Consider the following 18,855-nt stretch of genomic DNA (forward strand, 5'->3'; position numbering starts at 1 on the left):
ACACTGTACAGTTCCTAGAGGAGATGGGACCTCAATGGCATCTAGATTTTTTTCACTAGATCACTGATGCTAGAAGGCATTTCAGTGACCGTGGACAGGTCCTGGAGACCTAGACCTAGGCACCTGCTTCTGCAGGAGGAACACAGCTGCAGACCATGGAACTTCTTACCACTGATTACTTAGAATCCACATTCTTAAAACAATTTTAAACTTACATGGTCCAGCTGGGTCCAGACCACTTAGACCAGGCTCAGTCCTGAATACCCTCGTCTGTCTCAGCAGGCAAAGGCCGGGAGGGGGCATCTGTGCCCAGGGTGAAGATGTGCCAAGTGCTGGTGGCACTGGTGAGGGCTCGCGCTCTCTTCCCAGCTCTGCTGGTTGAAGGCTGTCTGTGACAGTCACTTACAGCCACCACGCTCATTTGTTCATTTGTGCCTGTCAACTAGGGTTTGTGTGGTGGCTGTTTCTGAAGCCAGCAAAGCAAAACCACCTTAATGTGCCACATGGAAGTGTAAGGTGGCCCCCCTCCCACTGAGCCAACAGCCCAGTGACCCCTGCTTAGAAGGGAAAGGACAATGGGAGGACAGGGAGGCAGGACAGGACTGGGCCAGATGCAGCAGGGGTGGGCAAGAGTCCTCTCCTCACAGTCAGAGTCAGGGCAGGGGCGGTTTCGCTTCTCAACCCTCCTCTGAAACTGTGTCCCACCCCTTGCTGTGGCTCTGAAACGTGCCCGGCACTGCTCCCTGCTTATTACCACAAGGAGAGCTCCTCAGGCGGGAGCAGCCTAGAACCTTTCTCTTCCTAATTCTGTGCAAGCATGGCTGTGAGTGAAGAGCCTCCGTATTTCAACAAACATCCTACTTGCATGATCTTAGGATCTGTTTCCAGTCACCTCGGGGCTCACTCTAGTCCAGAAAGCATCTTCCCATCCCCTCTGACAGGTGTCCTTGCCCTGCTGCTTTCACAGGGCAGCAAAGAGCAAGGGCTTCAGCTCTCAAGCCCCTTGCTCAGCTGCGGGGCACTTAGGCTCCGGGTGTGTCCCCAGTGACCCTGACTTTAGGGACATACTGGGTGCTGCAGCCACAAGGCACTGCTCCTGTAGTCATGGTGGGCAGCCAGCATTGCCCCAGGCCATAGTGCTGGTGTCCCAGGCTCCTCAGGGACCTGAGGACAGGGCCAAGTGTGCCAGCCCACACCAGGCTGACCCTGCCAGGCAACAGGTGTACACACAGGTCCTGAAGCCACCCAGGTCAAATAAGGGATTTGGGGGCACACAGGTTGCATTTTGCCTCTTGGGAAGATGACGCAAGGGAATGACGGGCAGGCCAGTTCCAACGCACTGCCAAGCGCCAGCTGAGCGGGCTGGGAGCAGGCACATTCCGATAACCAGGACACAAGTGGGCTAGCGATGCCTGGTCATGCCTTTTCCCAATACAAACCCAAGAAAACTGGCCCAGCTCCTTCGGTGTGTTACAGGCTGAACCGTGCCCCTCCCCAAAAGTGTATGGTAGAATCCTAACCTCCAGTACCTCCAAATGTGACCTCACTTGGAGAGGGGGTATCTAGAGAGGTCATCAGGTTAACATGGACTCATTAGGGTGGGTCATAATTCCATACAACTGCTGCCCTGATGTGAAGGGGAAATTTGGAGACAGCTGTGTAGAAAACACCATCTGAACAGGAAGACAGCCATCTACAGGCCAAGGGGAGAGGCCCAGGACAGATCCTCCCTCCCAGCCCGAAGAAGGAACCGACCCTGACACCTGGACTGTAGACTTCTGGCCTCCAGGACAGAGACAGTAAATGCTGCTGTTGAAGCTGCCCAGTCAGGGGTCCTCTGTGCGGCAGCCCCGGGGGACTCACAGAGTGTGCCCTGGGAGTCCTATGAGTCCTGTGGGAATTCCCCCACCCTTCCTGGCACACTCTTGAATGCTCTCAAGAATGTCGGGAGACGAGGCAGCATGCTGGTGGCACAACCAGCCCCGCCCCACCATGGGCCCGCATGGAGCTCCCTTCTACAGGGGTCAGGTCAGGGCCTTCCTTAGCAATTCACTTCTTTAATTTCAGAATCCACAGAGGTAAGTCCAGCTTAGACCAAGCGGCCGAGTTCTCTTCAAATGAAATCTGTGCCAGTATTTACTCCAGGAAGGCAAGAGCCCAGCCCTTCATGACTCCTGAGATCAGGAATGGCTGGTGGTTAGGAGGCGCTCTCCTGGCCACTCTAGCTGTGTGGGGCACTCCCTGCATATGTGGGGCACACGTGGCCTGTGCACACCACCCACCTACAAGCCTGGGCGGCTCCAGTGGGAAAGACAGGAGAGGGAAGCAACATTTGATTGAATCTGAGCCAAGAGGGCCAGAGGCTGAGGAAGGTACCCCCACAGCAGCCTCCTGAGCAAACAGCACCTGGGGGCTCTGCCCAGTTGGGACAAAGGGTGAGGCTCCCAGCAACAGTTAAGAGAGATGGCATCCCCTGGGAGAGGGAGGCCTGGGGTTGGGTGACAGGGCTTCCACGCCACCACTGCACCCTTGGCAAGAATGAGCAGATGTGGAGAAGAGGAATGCCATCAATGCGCCCCCCACCTCGGGTCCCTGTGCTCCCCACCCCACAGTTCTTCCTGGAGTGCCCTCTGCACTCCTCCCAGCAGGCTGCTCGGCTCCTTAGGCCGGTCTGGGATCCCTGCTGGTGCCACTCCCGAGGTCGGCACGTCTGCATCCGCACTGGCTGCAGGAGGAGAGGCTCCCTGCAGAGGTAAGGCAGCAGGCACTAAAGGGGGAAGGGGGCTCTGGTGGCCCCCGGTATGTCCGAGGAGGGGGTGCGCAGGCGGCGCAGCGTGGCAGCTGGGTGCGGAGGACAGCAGCTGCTGGGAAGAGCTGCTGTGGAGCCCAGGAGGTTCTGCTGGGGGAGCGTCTGGAGGCAGCGGAGGTGCCCGGCGAGCGGTCCCTCTGGAGAGTCCTGGCGGGTCACCCGCCCTGCAGCCCTCTCCCTGGCCACGCAGGATCTTTGGTTTAGGCCTTGTGGGTCCCTTCTGCCTCCAGTAGGGCAGGTGTCTGTGACCAGAGCCATGAGCCCAGCGAGGTCCCCGTGGGAGGGTCCACATCCAGGAAGGTTGGCCCATTGGCCCAGGGCCTTGGGGACGCCTCCCCAGCCGATTCACCTGGGTCCTCATGGTGGCCACTTCCTGAGCCAGGCCTGCCAGCGCCGTGGCGAGGCGATCCAGCTTCTCTGCGAGGGCAGCACCGAGGCTGTGCAGCTCCTGTTGCAGGGGCTTCCCACAGTGGCACGGCAGCTGCGGGGAGGAGGCTGGCAATACTGGAGGCGCGGCTTCCTGAGGGGGCAGCTCCGGAGGTGGAGACTCACGGGGTGGCTCAGGCGGGACCTGGGGGAGCAGCCTCCCATGGGTCTTGGCTAAAACCAGAGCAAGGACCGGTCAGAGTTACTGGTTTGTAAGGAACTCTCTCTCCCCAGAGGTCCCCTGAACCAAGGGCACTCAGTACCCTGCCTCCTCCAAGGCCTGGCTTCTAGAAGGGAAGGAAGGTGAGTCAGGCCTGAAAACACTGATGCCAATGGTTATGGCATGAAAACTGGCTACATCTCCTGGCTGTTCCCCAAACTGATGGGCAGGATCTACCACAGGTTGGGTTTGGGTTTCCATGGTAACCAGGCTTTCCTAAACTGCGGTCTTCCCACCTTCTAGGAATCTGGTGGGTCTTTGTGTTGTTAATGAGACCAAATGGCAGCCCTGCCCTAGGAGTCAGTGAGAAGGGCCCAGAGCCCCTGGACAGCATGAGACCAAGGCCATGGGAGCATCAGGAGATGGGCCAAGAGGGCCAGGCCAGCCAAGGGCCTTCTGCGCATTTTTTGTGGGGTGACTGTGGGGCCACTCCAGAACTCAGTGCTCTTGGTTACAGGCAAACCACAAGGGTTCCCACCCACTTCTGCCTTTACTCTCCCCATTCAGAAGTTATAGATTCACAGGAGTCATAAGCTTTTTTTTTAAAAAAAAGATCACCTAATCCTTCACCCTAAATTCCCTTGGAACTGGTCCCAACCCTGGGCAAACCATAAGAAAGGCTTGGCCAGGCACTTGCCATTCCTAACCTGTTCAGCCCCAGGCTGGCTGCAGAGATGCTTTCTTCCCTGTTTCTCTGGGCCCCCAGCTGTGGCTCTGCCTTTCTCTTTTCGGCACCTCCAAGGCTTTAAACCGAGGAAAAAGTGAAGACTGGAGTAGCTAAAGGACCCAACAGCTGTTTGGTCAAGTTCATCAACAAGAATCTTGGCCTGGAGACCCCGGCCAGGACTTCTACAGAGGACAGGCAAGGCTCGGTGGCCCCAGGCAGCTCAGAGCTCTCAGCAAAGCGGTGGCACCTGGACAGAAGCCAACACCCTGAGCCAGTAAGAGAACCTGCCGCAGGCCGCACTGAAAGTTCCTGGTGTGGGGTTGTCCCCAAGTGACCCAGGGCACTAGATGCGAGGCCCCCTGCATGTTTCCACCATGGGTCCGCAGGGGCAGGCGTGTGACATGGAGCCAATCCTCTCACAATGACCGCAGCCAGGTCATCCTGGCCTCAGTTTCCCCACCTATTCTCTAAAGTCCCCTCAAGCCCCAAACTGATTCTTCACTTCTCAATTTCCACCTCTAAAGGGTGTGTCTGCTTTTATGAAAATCCCAACTGGTTCTGTAATAAAACACTGAAATGAAATATGCAACCTGAAGTGGCTTACAGGTGAGACTTTTCCTACCCATCACCCAAACGGTGACCCTGGACGGCTGTTTTCCCCAAACGGGGGCTCTGGGTCCTGGCCTGTGCAGAGGGAATGGGGGAAGCCACCAGTTCACCTGCAACTCTGGGTCTTCCATGTCCAAGCTCCAGGCCTCTGGACGCTTCACTAACCCTGGGCCTTTTCTCCAGCCGAGAAACAGGGCAGGGATCCCCAGCTGTACCTGTAGAAAAAGCACAGAGACCCTGGGGCAGGGAGACGATCGTTTGGCCAGAGCCATTCTGACATACCCTAAAACAATCTCAAACTCTCAACTTTCAAACCATGACTAAATGAGATAGAAGATGGACACTTGGCCCACGAGGGAGGCTAATTCTGGTGGAAGGGCCCGCTGTGGTGCGTGTGTGTGGTGTTCCTGCCCGGTCTGCAGGGGGCTCTGGCAGGAGGTAGTGGCTGGAGAGGCAGCTGGGAAAAAGGACTCTCATCTGTGGGTCATGCCCCAGTGAGACCTCCGAGGGCGTGCTGGGGCATCCTGTGGTCCATACCCAGCCCACTCTGCCATTTTCCGCTAGGCCCACTGGGGAGTGAGGAATGTGGTACGGCCCGGGCCTACACAGACCAGCGCCAGGGCTGTAAATGGAGCCAGCAGCAGGAGCTGGGGAGAGCTCCCTCCACTGACCATTTCTGGCCTCTTCCTCCTCCTCCCCATCCTCTACCACTGCCTCTCCCTCCTCCTCCTCCTCCTCCTCCTCCTCCAGCACTCCTGAGGGGGCCAGGCCAGCAAGTACTATCTAAACTCTCTTTTCTCCCAGGCAACTGGGACCTGTCTCCTGTCCCATCTGCTTTTCCCGCTGGGAACAAACACTGGCTCACAGTGAGATTGAGAAGCAAGGTGACCTGGGGCAGCAGGCGGCATTTCTAGCTTTCCTAATGGGACACTCTCCAAGAAGTCCCCCCAGCTGGGGAAATCTCACTTTTGAGACTTTTGTTATTGATGCCAAGTTTTAAAAGCATACACTATTATCGTATAAATACACCCGTATCTGTCTCCATGCACGCGTGTATATTCGCAAGTGCAAACACTGTGTACATGGCTTCAAGTGGGTGGCCCAGACCTCCCTGCAGCTGCTCACCAGCACCCCCAGCAGCCCCGCCCTCCCTCTCGGACACAGCTCACCTTACAGGGAACTAAAGCACGGCCAATGTGCAGGACTCCCTGGCAAGAGCCAGGCAAAGTGACAGGCAGGACTCAGAGGATCCAGTCTGGACTCCCGGCCCTCTGGGGGACGCACAGGTGCCCCCTCAGGAGACCCCAGGCTCACCTGCACCAAGGCCGCTGCAGTACCTGGGCTCTGTTCTCCTGGGGTCTTCACCAGGGCTGCTGCCACTGCTTCCAGCAGGGGTCCCACCAGGACATGGGGACAGAGGGACAGGAGGCTTACAGCTGGGAAGGCGGTCCCTCTCTTAATGTCACAAACAAAGCTGGCATCAGAGTGGTGACTGGCGCTCTAGCACACACCCCGCTATCCTCCCTTTCCGAAGAGGCTCACCCTGGAGGAGCGGCCTCCAGAGCTCGGGCTCTGGCCTCGGGTCTTCTCCTTCAGAGCCGCTGAAGCTCGAGCTGGAGCCGGGGCTGGGGCTGGGGCTGGGGCCTGCCACGCAGGCGAAACGCAAGGGCCGTACAGGCAAGATCCCCCTCAGGGCGCTCTCCAGGCAGTGCAGCGGGGAGGGCTTGGGGGCAGGCCCTGAGCGGGGGACCAGAGAGTGCTCTGTCATCAGCCTGAAGAGAGCCAGGCCTGTGCCTTAGGGTCTGGACACACAGAACTGGTCCCCTTTCAGCTCAGCCCACACTCAACATGAGTTCTAGGGGACCCTAAATGGCTGCCTCTCTTGCCAGAGAAAGAGGACAAAAGTGAAGCCAGAGCCTGGCCAGGACGCCAGCAGCTTTGGAAAGTCTGCTGGGGAACTTTCTGGAAATCTCCAGTCCTTGGAAGTCATTAGCAGTCTGGTTCTGGCCAGGCTTAGGTCTCACAGGCCAGGTGGCCTCTCCCACCAGGCAGGTACCATCCCTGCACCCCGGTATCTCATAGGGGCCAGCAGCCCAATGGTGGGGCTCAGTTAGGGCCCATCCTTGTCTGATGGGAGAGTCAGCAAAACCACATTTATTCAGCAAAGGTATCCCACCAGGCCCTGTGGCAGATGGAGGAAGGAATTCTGCTGGAAGTTAAACCAAGCAGCAGCAGTAGACAGCGGGAGCCCCTCAAGAAGCTTCTCCACAGGAGAAACCCAATGGATGGACACAAACAACGATCTTCCCGACCCCGCTCCTTGTCAGCACTTTGTGACACTTTATCTTCTTGTTTAGCGAACCTCAGTTGCTGTTTGGCACCAGCTTCTGTCCTCTGGGCAAAGGATGAGAGATGGGGAAGGAACAGAGGGACAGAGAGGGGAAGTCTATTTCCTTGTCAAACACTTTAACTAAAGCATGGTTGTCAGTACCGAGGGCAGGTGGCAGCTCACCCTCTGGGAGCCACCTCCACACTCCTGGCCTGGTGGCCCCAGGGTCTTTGAGTCCCCGCTGGTGGCAGGCGGGGACGCAGCTGGAGGTGAACACCTGTGGGCTGACCAGACGGAGGCTCCGGGTGGGCACTTCTCCCCTACTGTGCCCAAGACGGGCTGACTCCCAGGCCTCGGCCCTCAGTCCTGTTTTAATGAGAAAACAGAAGGCCTGTCAGCCCCACGGGGCCTCGTGCTGCCACAGAAGGGACAGGGAACAGTCTCTGCCATTGCTGGGCTCTCGGGCACACCAGCGTCAGGTGTGGAAACACCCACCTGCCATGTTCCGGGGAGCGCCCGAACCCTCCAGAACCTCTCTATTCCCAGACCCAGCTGCGTGGAACCCTGGGCTCAGAAACTGGTGCCCAGACACCAAGGCACATGGGGCCAGCACGGCCGGGACAAGGAGCCAGCTCCAGCCAGGGCAGTGGAGCCACAGACAACGGCACTAAGGTGTCCCCATCACTCAGATGCCAGCAGGTCTGCACGTGTGTGCTGAACAGACTATCTGGCTTTCCGGCCTCCAACAAGGCTCAGCCCAGGCCTATTTCCAGAGCACCATGTTGGCTCAGAAGCAGATATGAGCCCACAGGTGCAGCGCCCAGGGCATCCTCGGAGCAGCCCTGTCCACACCCTGGGCCCCGGCAGCCGCTATTACCTTCCTTGTCTGCTGTCCAGTTCCTGGGCTCCACTCTCCTCGGTCCCCTGTCTGCTGCTGAGGAGCAGGGCCAGACAGGCCGCAGCACAGGCACAGGTATCTCCTTGAGACAGTTCTCCAGACCCTGCAGTGGGGAGCTTCCTGGCGGGCTTCCTGTGAAGATCAAACATTCACAGATGATGGGGGCTGCAGCTCTATCTCTGCAAACCGCAGAAGCCTCCCCTCTTCTGCTGCGTCCAGGGAAGCAGGGTCACAGGGGTGCTGGGCACAGAGCACTGGATGTGTCAGTCCTGGCTCTGCGGCGGCCCTGCTTTGGCTGCCGTGGAAGCAGCCTGGCCTGTCCTGGCCACCCACACAGAAGCCTGGCCTGTGGCTGTCAAGATGGCATTGTCCACAGGTGTGGGTTCCAGTCCTCCTCAGCACACCCAGCTGCCACTGCTGTGAGGGACGACATCCTGTGTCCCCAGCACAGGGGTGGCCCCACAGATGGAACGTGTTAAGACTTCCTTCACCACTCACAGAGGGGAACAACGCACGCCCCCTCGCCTCTGGGCCATGGCAGGCCCACATGCATGCAGTTTCAACTAGGAAAGAACTAAATACACTGTAAACATCCTATTTCCAGTGACAGCCGTGCGAGTAACAGGAACTAGATGAACTGAAACTCTAGAGCGAGGAGAGCCCTTCCTAATAAAGCGGACAGTGCTGCCACTCTCTTTTCTGAAAGCGTTTGCTGATGATCCTGGGCCGAGGCACAGGGCGGGAGGGCAACCCGCAGCGCTTCTGAATGTCCACAGGCTGGAAGGGCAGGGTGGAAACCAGAGGACCTTCACGTGCATTTTCTCCACAGCACATCCGCTGAGTTCTGCGGCAACAGAGGGAGCCGGGAGTTGGCTGGAAGCTTCTGAAAGGCAGTGTGAAATATCCTGCAGTTTGGGTTACTTAGTAAACAAAGTCCACCCAGGCAGGACACATGAAGCATGCTACCGAATACCACACTGCTGTCCCAAAGAAGAAACAGGTGCTGGTGGCCAAGAAATATGAAAAGTATAGAAAGGAGTCAAAGACAAATGCTGATGACAAAGGCAGCCTGGAGGGGGCATGTACAGATGCTGCCCTCTGTGTGAGGAAGAGGAGGGGAATGAACTCGCAGCAGTGGCAGGAGGGGCTGCAGCGCCGAAGACTTCATTTTTCCCACATAACCTTTTATAGCTTTTGAACAAAGCTATGTGATCATATTACCTATGAAGTCAGTTGCATTTTGGGGGAAAAGCCCCACACCCAAGGGGCTAACCCCTAGTGGGGCTTGGGAATTCAGGCTGCTGTGGACACTGGCAGGCCCCACAGGCCTGACCAGAGCTGTGGCTGCTGCGAGAGGCCTGTTCAGTAAATATGTTGGCAGTCAGGACAGAGGTGAGGACAGAGGGACTGGTGTCGGCAGGACAACACAGACCAAGAGGACTCGGATTAACCGGGTGGGGGAAATAAAAAGGCCAAGAGGAGATGCCGGAGTCCTGCAAGATCCTCAAGTCTGCAGCAAACTCGACTGGAGTGACCGGGGCAGGCACAGGTCACCAAGCACGCTCCCAAGTGTCTCTGACACGAACCTCACTGTATGTTTTCCTAAGCTGGGCGTCAGTTTGATATTACAGGCAATTCTTTGTGGCTAGGGTAAGGAATTCAATGCAAAAAGGACATTTTTATTTATATTTATTTATTTATTTTTGAGATGGAGGTCTCACTCTGTCCTCCGCGCTGGATTGCAGTGGTGTGATCACAGCTCACTGCAGCCTCAAACGCTGGGGCTCAAGTGATCCCCTGCCTCAGCCTCCTGAGTAACTGGACTACAGACTACTGGTGCCACTCCACCCAGATAATTTTTTTAAGTCTTCTGTACAGGCTGGGTGTGGTGGCTCATGCCCGTAATCCCAGTCCTTTGGGAGGCTGAGGCAGGCGTATTGCCTGAGGTCAGGAGTTTGACACCAGCCTGGCCAACATGGTGAAACTTCTTCTCCACTAAAAATACAAAAATTAGCTGGGAGTGGTGGTGGGCACCTATAATCCCAGCTACTCGGGAGGCTGAGGCAGGAGGATCACTTGAACCCAGGAGGCGGAGCTTGCAGTGAGCCGAGATTGCGCCATTGCACTGCAGCCTAGGCAACAAGAGTTAGACTCCATCTCAAAAAAAAAAAAAAAAAAAAAAAAATTTCTGTATAGACGGTGTCTTATTATGTTGCCCAGGCTGGTCTCAAACTCCTGGCCTCTACTGATCTTTCTGCCTCAGCCTCCCAAAGTGCTGGGAGTACAGGCGTGAGCCACTGTGCCCAGCCCAAAAAGATTTTAAAAGAAATCTTAGATATTGTCCTGTCCCTTCTGAGACAAGTCACTAAAACGGAGCCGCCTCCGTTTGGGTTGTTGGGTAGGCTCCCAACAACCCACCCAAGAAAAGCCCTGCATCTGCTCCTGCCTCAGTATCCCTGCTCTGCTCCCAGCACTGGCACGGGAGTCTGACCCAGTCAAGCCACAGGGACTGGGCAAGGGGCCTCAAGTCCTCTCCCAGGATGAACCCCAGCCTTGGGCTGGCCCAGCTCACCTTTTCCAGGCTGCTGCCCCTGGCTCCCCACAGGGCTCCCAACATCCAGGTCCCAGTCAGTGCTGCTGGATGAGGAGAAGCTGGTGGGGGTTCCTCGGGGGGCCGGGGGCCGGGCGGGGCCATCTCTCACACAGCCCTGCAGGCTCAGAGGCAGAACAGGCTCTCTGGTCGCTTCTGTAGGGAACAGCACAGTTGTGGTCACCAGGAGGCTCACTGGAGAGGAGACCCCTGGGCCACGGGGTACACGGGCACCAGAAGACCCTGCCCCAAAGTATCTCCCACTACGGTTTCCCTGTGGCACAGATTAAACTCCCATAGCGCGTGACCCACAGAAACCCCACAGTGAGTCTCGTGACTGGAGAGAGTTCTGGGAGAAGGAAGTAGGGCAGGAAGATCTGCACTGGCTTTCGCCACATGCGGGCAGCTGTCTGGGGGTAAGTATGAAAGGCAGCCTGGCGGAGTGGGCCTGCGCCTCAGGAGGCTGGAGAACATAATGACCTGACAGTCCTCAGCATCTGCCTCCACTGCTGTGCCCAGGGACACGCCACCCCGTGCCCATGGCCACAATCTACCTTCACTGTGTGATCTGTGGGGCTGCAGTTCAGGCCTCTGAGACCCAGAGTCTCCTGGCTGGGGGTTCTGGGAACAAGAAGTGGCCAGCAGCTGGGAAGGTGACGACCCACTTGGGGGAATGCCCTTCAGACAGGCTTCCAGGGCTTCCAGCGGTGAGCTTGAGGCACTGGCAGCTGGAACAGGAGAGAGCACCCTGTCACCATCTCCCACACATCCCAGCTTTGCCCATCAGACCCCTGGCTGGCTCCACCCGACGTGCTTTCTGCAAGGTTGATGAGTCCTGCACCAGGCTCTGGGACCTGCCAGGCAAGAAACCCTTCTGTGGGGGACTGATCTGCCCTTGCCCCCTACCCTGCCCCTGGAAGGCATGAAGACAGGAGGGAAGGGAGGAGGGCCACGCGTCAGCAGGGGCAGCTTCCGGGGCCAGGAATCACTGCAAAACAAAGGTCCCGAGGCAGCAGGGGCTTGGGCTGAGGAGGCCGTGGATGAAGGGATTCTCTGCTTGGGAAGAAAGGCCAGGGGGCGGCTCCCTGCTGAGAGCTGCTTCCCTGGGGTTGGTGGAACCTTGCCAGGGACTGACAAGCCCATGGAGAAGACCACCAGAGCAGCCAACCCCAGGCCTCACCTTGAGCCTCAGCGCCCCAGCTGGGTTGGGGGACCCCTCTGGTGTCTCCAGTGGCTGAGGGACTGAGGGGCTGCCTGCCAGGCTGACAGGATGCGGGTCCTGGGGGGCTCTGGACCCAGCTGTTCTCCATCTTCACAGAGAGCAGGCTGCCAGCTCCAAGACCAGGACGGGGAGGAGGGGTCAGGAGGTGTCCAGGCCCTGCGGGAGGAGGCCAGTGGGAAGCCCAAGATTCAGGCCTGGACTCACCCTGAGAATCCCTTGAAGTCTTTATAGGGTTAGGAGGGGCTTCCAAAGCCCGTGTGCCTCCACGGCAGTCACCGGATCAGAATGCTGTCACTTGTCAATCATCAGCAGAGAGACGAGTCACACGCCTCCTCCCCCACCATGGCCCCCTGCGGTGCCCCCAAGGTTTCTACCAGGCGTGAAGTCGGCCCTCCCTGGACAGCACCAATCACATCTTTCTCCATGGCCAGCACACCTGACTCAACCCAGCTGCTCAGGGCTTTGTTCTGAGAAGCTAACAGCTGAGGTGACATGCACGGAAACGTGAACCCATGTGTGGGCCGGGTGGGTATAATTAGGATTTGGGGTTCCCAGCCCTCACACATGGCGGAAATCCCAAATCTCAGTTATACCAACCTGACCCAAACACACAGGACCCCAAATCACAATGAGGAGCTGTGTGTGTGCTGGGCTAGAGCTCCGTCCTCTATTTCTTGATCTGGCTCCCTCCCCACTTTCCTTTCAGAATGTCCAGCTCCTCCTCTGGGAGCCAGCCTGAGAATTATCAAGTGCTGACCGAGCCCCTCCCACGCAGAGCCCCTCCCCGCAGCTTGCTCCATTTACACAGCGGGGATCTCCCGCATCTGGCTCCTCTCCCTGAAGGGCCACCATGGGGGCCTGAGTGTTTATGCTGGGGGCCACCTATAGCCCTGCCTGGGGCAGGGTAACAGAGGACGTCTGGGGGCCCTCCCAGCCCAGCGAGAAGAATTTACCTCCAGAACCCCTTTTCCAGGCCCCTGGATTCTCCTGCAGACGTGGGTTTCCCGCTCCCGAGGGACTGGGATGCCTGTCCTGGGCCTCGGGGAGCTCCTTCAGACAGTTTAGCAGACCCTGGAGGGGACAATCCCCTGAAGCTGGCTCGGTCTTCACTAAAGGAAAAAGGAACATGTTTTCACCTGGAGCCCAGTGTCCTCAGCCTTCACGACAAACAACAAGCGGAATAAGTGAGAGGGGCGTGGGGCCAGCTCTGAAGACGAGGATCCTCCAGGGGCTCACTGAGTCTTCCCGGTGCCTGGGTTCACACACCTGCCACAACTGGACAGGGCAGAGAGGGAAGGCATGGAAGTCGCCCTGCAGGCAGACATGTGGTATCGCTCTGAGGACAAACTGAAGGAAGTGGGCTGTCGGGGTCACTGTTCGAGACAGCTCTGTGGGTCCTGAACAAAACTTACATTTGAGGAAAATGGAGTTGTACAATAAGCACATTACTGCAACTAAGCTCACTGCGGCCCTGTGAGTGGGAACAGCCTAGGCTCAAGGCATCAGGAGCCTGTCAGGGTCTGACTCCACAACCCGTGCCCTGGCCCCTCCACTATGCCGTCCAGAGCCCAAGCCCACCCCATGCATCATGCCTGGCATCAATGCAAAGCGACATATGAGCTCTGCAGCTCTTCCCCTCGGGTCCCGGGTCGGGAGGAGGAAGGGACATGAAGAAACCAGGGCAAAGCCTGCTTCCAAGTTTCCTTTTCCCAGCTGACCAAATGCTGTCCTTAAGAGAGCCACCTGGCTCCAGAAAGGTGACAATGGCAACACAGCAGTGGCCAAGCTGGTAACGATCCCTAAGGGAGACAGTTTGGAGCAGGAGGAATCGCTGTTGAAATGCAAACCAAGCTTCAGAGACCTCAGCCTGAGGCCCCAGGACTCACCTGCCCAGGGCGGGCTCCCAGACCCCAGGTCTGTTCTGGTTAGCCTGGACGTGCCCAAGCTGGGGAGAGGCGGCAGGAATCTTGGGGATGTGTCGGGGTGCTGGGGCCCAGGCACGAGGATTTCCTTCAGACAGTTGATGAGGCCTTGCAAGGGGCTGTTCCCAGGAGAAATTCCTGTAGCACACACAAGGTGGGCCGGGGTCAGTGCAGTCCTGACGGGGCACCCAAGAGTGCTTCAGCAGGCACTCAGGTCTCCGGGAGGCTGAGATTCCCGCCCGTGAGAACACAGACAAGGCCGGCCTCGTGGAGCTGCCACCAGGCCCAGGCTGGGGAGCAGCATGACCTCCTCGCGTGAACTAAACACACTTGCCCATCACCACCCCACTGAGGAAAGCCTGCCCCTCACCGGCCTCCGAGGTCCCTCTCTCCTGTTCTCTGCAGCTCTTCCTCCTGCTGGGGCTAAGGGTGGGAGGGCTGGGCTCCCCGCCCTGGGCTCCCGGGGCTCCTGGGCCTTCCTTCCTTGTAGGCCATGGTTTGTCGCCAGTTTCTGTTGCAGGAGAACACAAGAGGGCCTTTCTAGCCCCAGCTCCAGACTCTGGAAAATCACCCCAGATCTGGTCGTCGAAGAGGACAGCCTTCTCCAGCTACCCAAGTCCCTGTTCCAGGAGGGCTGAGGGCTTTCACCATTTCTTTCTGGTTTAACTGTAAACAGCAAGACTGTTGGTTCACTGTGAACACCCCTAGGCCCTTCCCCGTGAGCCCAGCCACCGAATTTGGCTCAGCAAGTGATGCTGGCAGTCTTGACATGTAGACTACAATCCCACACTCATGCTTCTCAAACCAGGGCACACAGAACCCCAGAGCAAATGTGCCCGACACCCCCTGAACACCAGATGAAACCACAGCTAAATGGGGTATGTTTTTTGGGAATGCCAATTTTATTCCATATAAATTTGAATTATATTTTATAAAAACAGACAAATGCAAAATTTGTAATAAGTTTTAAAAATAAAATGAGACCCCAGAGAAATCCTAGGAGCTCGCCTGGCCCTGTTCTGCAGTTGGGGTTGCTGTGATGAGATGGTCTCCAGTGCACACAGGTATGTGAATGTTGCCGGCCGTGGGCCTGCATGTGAGAAACTGCCGGAGGCTTCTGTGTTCAAAGTGCTCAGTGATCGGGCGGGAGGAGAGGCTCCCCAGGGGCTGAGCATCACGCCTCCTCTTTGGTGTTTACACCAGAGGCTAAATATGTGGTCCTGCTCCCTGGGGCACTTTGTCAACAAGAAAACAGAGCAACAAGGGAACTGAGTCCTAGAAAAAAATGAAGAGGGCACAGGGTCCAGGTCCCCTGACGCCATGGTCAGGGCTCTTGAAATGCTGGTTCTCCCTGTCCCTGCTGTGTCAGACTCACTGATGGGGAGAGGACTTCCCTGGACCCCGTCACCAGTTGGGCCACTGGAGCACAAGCTGTCGGTGGGCGTGGCGGCCAGGCGGGGCTGGCTGGCAGGGCCATCTGGAAGGCAGCTGAGCAGGCCTCGGAGAGGGCAAGGCTCTCTTGCCACAGCTGCTGTCGGGAAAGAGGGAAAAGACAACAGCTGGTAAGATGCCCCTAACATTGTCACACTGTCACATTCTGGGTCTTTTCCTTCCCATGTGCTGCTAACAATGACCAGGATGTCAGCCAGCTATGCGTTGTCATCACTGGGCTCTGATGGGGCCACAGTGGGTGGAGGGTGACAAAGCCACACAGAAACTACCATGAGAAAGCCCGAGCTGCCCTCTCACCAGCTATGGCCACGCACTCAGAGGGCGGCACACAGCCTAGCCGTGAGGAACAGCAGATGACTCTGCCTCCCCGCCTGTGCCTGGGAGCCCACATGCAGTGCGGTGCCGTGGACTTGCGCTTCATCATGGGGAGTGCAGAGGAGGCTGCGTGCACTGGCCCCGCTGTCTGACTTACCCTCGGGGCTCACTCTCTCTCCATCCAGGCTGGCTCCCCGGCTCTCGCTCTCGGGGCTGTCCATAGCGCCCTTGACTTCCCCAAACAAGAACTCTGGGATCTCCTTCACCAGCTGCACCAGGGCGGTGAGGTGCAGGCTGTGCCGGGGCTGTCCCCCTGCGGAGAGGCCACAGTGACCCCACACCCCTGCAGCTGCTCAGCACTCACACCTATGTGCGTGTTTTCACACCCAGCATCTCACATAATCCTCCCAGCCACAGGAGAAGCAGCCAGAGGAGACACCATGTCCCATGAGATATAGAGGACTTGGGCTCAGGCCAGGTGCTCTGGCCAAGGGAAAGCCAGGGCATGGGGGCAGGGCCTGGGTAACAGGGCTCTTCTGTTCTGCATTACTCGTTAATCTCCCTGCCTCCCAGGGGAATGCCCAAGCGGGCTGCCGCCACACTTCTCCCACCATCTGGGCCCTCTGCCTTTTCGGCACCCCCTAAATGCCTGGCCTTGCCCAGTCTGGGCCAGTGGAGCATGTCCACCATTTGAGGTCTTGGGATATAAGCCTTGTGGCAGGACTTTTGGGAGCTGGGGCAGGTTCTGCAGGGGTGGCTGTGATAAGGCTTCAGGGTGGTGGCAGGTGGGGGGCCTGAGGCAGGAGGTACTCTCCAGGGTGACCCCAGGATTCCTCTGAGTGCTTCTCTGCATAACAGGCTTCCAGCCCAGAGGGATGAGAGGTGAAAGTTCGGGAGGTTGCAGTAGGGGAGCCAGGGAGGTGAGCGGCTGGACTGAGCCGGCTGAGGTGACACATTGCCGGGGCCTGACGATCTATAAGTGGGAGGAGACGCCCAAAGTCTGACAGATAACTTACACTGGGGACCTCCGCCACCAGCGGGCTCCTGCCCCTCATCAGCGTGGCTCCCTCCCACGACAGCTCCTCCAGACTCTGAGGGTGACAGGAAAGCAGAGAGGGGGAGCAGCTCAGCTGTCCCTGGGAAAGAAGAGGGAACTGTGGCCCTGGGAATGGAGTGGCCTCTGCTTCGCACACAGTTGGGTAGCACCCCAGGCCCCTGCATGTCTGTGCACGTTCACGTGACCACTTAAACTCAAAGAACCACAGAGTGGCTGGAACCTCAGAGGCCACTGCATACCCCCACCGAATTGTACCTAGAACCCGGTCCTGGGAGATAGAACAGCAGCAGCGGGAACGATCCCCGTGTTCATTTCACAGGTGGAAAGACTAAGGCTGCCAGGTCCCAGGGACTCTGGTCTCCCTTCCACCGCCCACCAGGCTCCTGCCGCACATGCTGCTGCCTCCTGTCCTTACCCACGGAGACCAGCGTCTCGTAGTTCTCCCGCATCACGTCCCGGTAGAACTCCCTCTGCCCCTCCTCCAGGAGCCGCCACTCCTCCTCCGAGAACCGCACTGCCAAGTCCTTGAAGGTGATGGACACCTGCAGGCACAGTCTCCAGGGGGGTTAGTTGTTCCATCCCAGAGGGGCCAGCCTAGCTGTCCCTGCACTTGGTGACCCCACCTAGGCCTCCAGGTACACACTCCAGGATAATAGCCAGAGCCGGGGGCAGGGTCTGACATGTAGGAATCCCCTCGGGAGACAGCGCTGGGGGTGAGCTGTGTCTCTGCAGAGACACGCTGAAGTCCTAACCCCCACGCCTATAAGTAGGACCTTATTTAGAAACAGGGTCCCTGTGGATGGAATTACTTAAGATGAGGTCATGATCCTAAGTAGGGGGGTCCCTTAGTCCAGTATGACTCGTGTCCTTATCAGGAGAGACACAGAGACAGACACACAGGGAGAAGATGGCTGTGTGAAGACAGGCAGAGACTAGAGTAATGCAGCCACAAGCCAAGGAATGCCCAGGGTCACCAGAAGCCACAGAGCCTTCAGGGGGAGTGTGGCCCTGCCCACACTATGATGTAGGGCTTCACGCCTGCAGGGCTGTAAGAGAATAAATTTCTGTTGTCCACCTAGTTTGTGTGCTGGGTTTAGAGAGGTGCTCAGAAGAAACCTGGGGTCGCCCTTGGAAGCTTTGGGTCACCAGGCTCTTCTACACTCTGTACTCCTATCTCCTACTCTCTGTACTCATCTCCTCCTACCCTGTGGCTTTTTAAAGTAACAGGAACATTTTTGTCTACGTTTCTTTAAAAATGGTCCTTCGGCTGGGCGCGGTGGCTCACTCCTGTAATCCCAGCACTTCGGGAGGCCAAGGCAGGCGGATCACCTGAGGTCAGGAGTTTGACAGCAGCCTGGCCAATATAGTGAAACCTTGTCTCTACTAAAAATGCAAAAATTAGTCAGGTGTGGTGGCGGGCACCTATAATCTCAGCAACTCAGGAGGTTGAGGCAGAAGAATTGCTTGACCCTGGGAAGCGGAGGTTGCAGTGAACCGAGATCGCACCATTGCACTCCAGTCTGGGCAATACAGCAAGACTCCATCTCAAAAAAAAAAAAAAAAAAGTCCTTCAGTGGACTTTAAAGTGGCCATCAGATACTAGAAAATGACCAGCATCAATAGGCTTGAATTTAAAATTATGGCAAAAATTAACTGTGCAAATTAAGCAAACAGAAGGTAAATTATGGGAAGGGTCCTTCCTGTTGAGAAATGAGTGTTAAACTATTTATTTGTAAGAATGAATTATTAAAACGAAAACGCTCCTAATAAAGCAAAGACAATTCACCTCTTGTTTCATGTGCTCAGCACAGCTATTTTAATTAATTAATAAAGACAGGATCTTACTATGTTGCCCAGGCTAGTCTTGAACTCCTGGGCTCAAGTGGTCATCCCAAATTGGTCTCCCAAAGTGCTGGGATTACAGGCGTGAGCCACCGCACCCACCCAAGTCAGTGATTCTACAAACTGTCCCAGGCCGGGGGTGATGGCTCACACCTGTAATCCCAGCACTTTGGGAGGCCCAGGCAGGTGGATCGCCTGAGGTCAGGAGTTCAAGACCAGCCTGGCCAACATGGTGAAACCCTATCTCTAATAAAATACAAAAATTAGCTGGGCGTGTTGGTAGATGTCTGTAATCACAGCTACTTGGGAGGCTGAGGCAGGAGAATTGCTAGAACCTGGGAGGCAGAATCTGCAGTGAGCCAAGGTCACAACATTGTACTCCAGTGCCTGTTTCAAAAAAAAAAAAAAAGAGATACCATCTCACACCAGTTAGAATGGCGATCATTAAAAAGTCAGGAAACAACAGGTGCTGGAGAGGATGTGGAGAAATAGGAACA

General features: G+C 56.9%; 1 protein-coding gene across 2 annotated transcripts in view; it reads right to left on the minus strand.

Annotated features, from left to right (window-relative positions):
- Nucleotides 1–2,037: 2,037 nt before the first annotated feature.
- The window catches only part of KRBA1 (KRAB-A domain containing 1), a 20,041-nt gene continuing 3,223 nt past the window's right edge, over nt 2,038–18,855 (minus strand). The window contains exons 2-17 of one of the 2 annotated variants that reach the window (XM_011966620.1): nt 16,932–17,071; nt 16,476–16,595; nt 15,617–15,772; nt 15,068–15,223; nt 14,063–14,203; nt 13,657–13,830; nt 12,724–12,879; nt 11,729–11,926; nt 11,103–11,276; nt 10,531–10,704; nt 7,938–8,090; nt 7,244–7,426; nt 6,274–6,468; nt 6,046–6,186; nt 4,842–4,946; nt 2,038–3,409 (exon numbers count right to left, since the gene is read on the minus strand). In XM_011966620.1, coding sequence (XP_011822010.1) covers nt 2,568–3,409; nt 4,842–4,946; nt 6,046–6,186; nt 6,274–6,468; nt 7,244–7,426; nt 7,938–8,090; nt 10,531–10,704; nt 11,103–11,276; nt 11,729–11,926; nt 12,724–12,879; nt 13,657–13,830; nt 14,063–14,203; nt 15,068–15,223; nt 15,617–15,772; nt 16,476–16,595; nt 16,932–16,965 — 3,102 coding nt within the window. In that variant the 5' untranslated portion in view covers nt 16,966–17,071 and the 3' untranslated portion in view covers nt 2,038–2,567. The remainder of the gene's footprint in view (nt 3,410–4,841; nt 4,947–6,045; nt 6,187–6,273; nt 6,469–7,243; nt 7,427–7,937; nt 8,091–10,530; nt 10,705–11,102; nt 11,277–11,728; nt 11,927–12,723; nt 12,880–13,656; nt 13,831–14,062; nt 14,204–15,067; nt 15,224–15,616; nt 15,773–16,475; nt 16,596–16,931; nt 17,072–18,855) is intronic. The other variant, XM_011966619.1, reaches the window with a different exon arrangement.

This window comes from Mandrillus leucophaeus, unplaced genomic scaffold, assembly GCF_000951045.1.
Source record: "Mandrillus leucophaeus isolate KB7577 unplaced genomic scaffold, Mleu.le_1.0 Scaffold767, whole genome shotgun sequence".
Lineage (NCBI taxonomy): Eukaryota > Metazoa > Chordata > Mammalia > Primates > Cercopithecidae > Mandrillus > Mandrillus leucophaeus.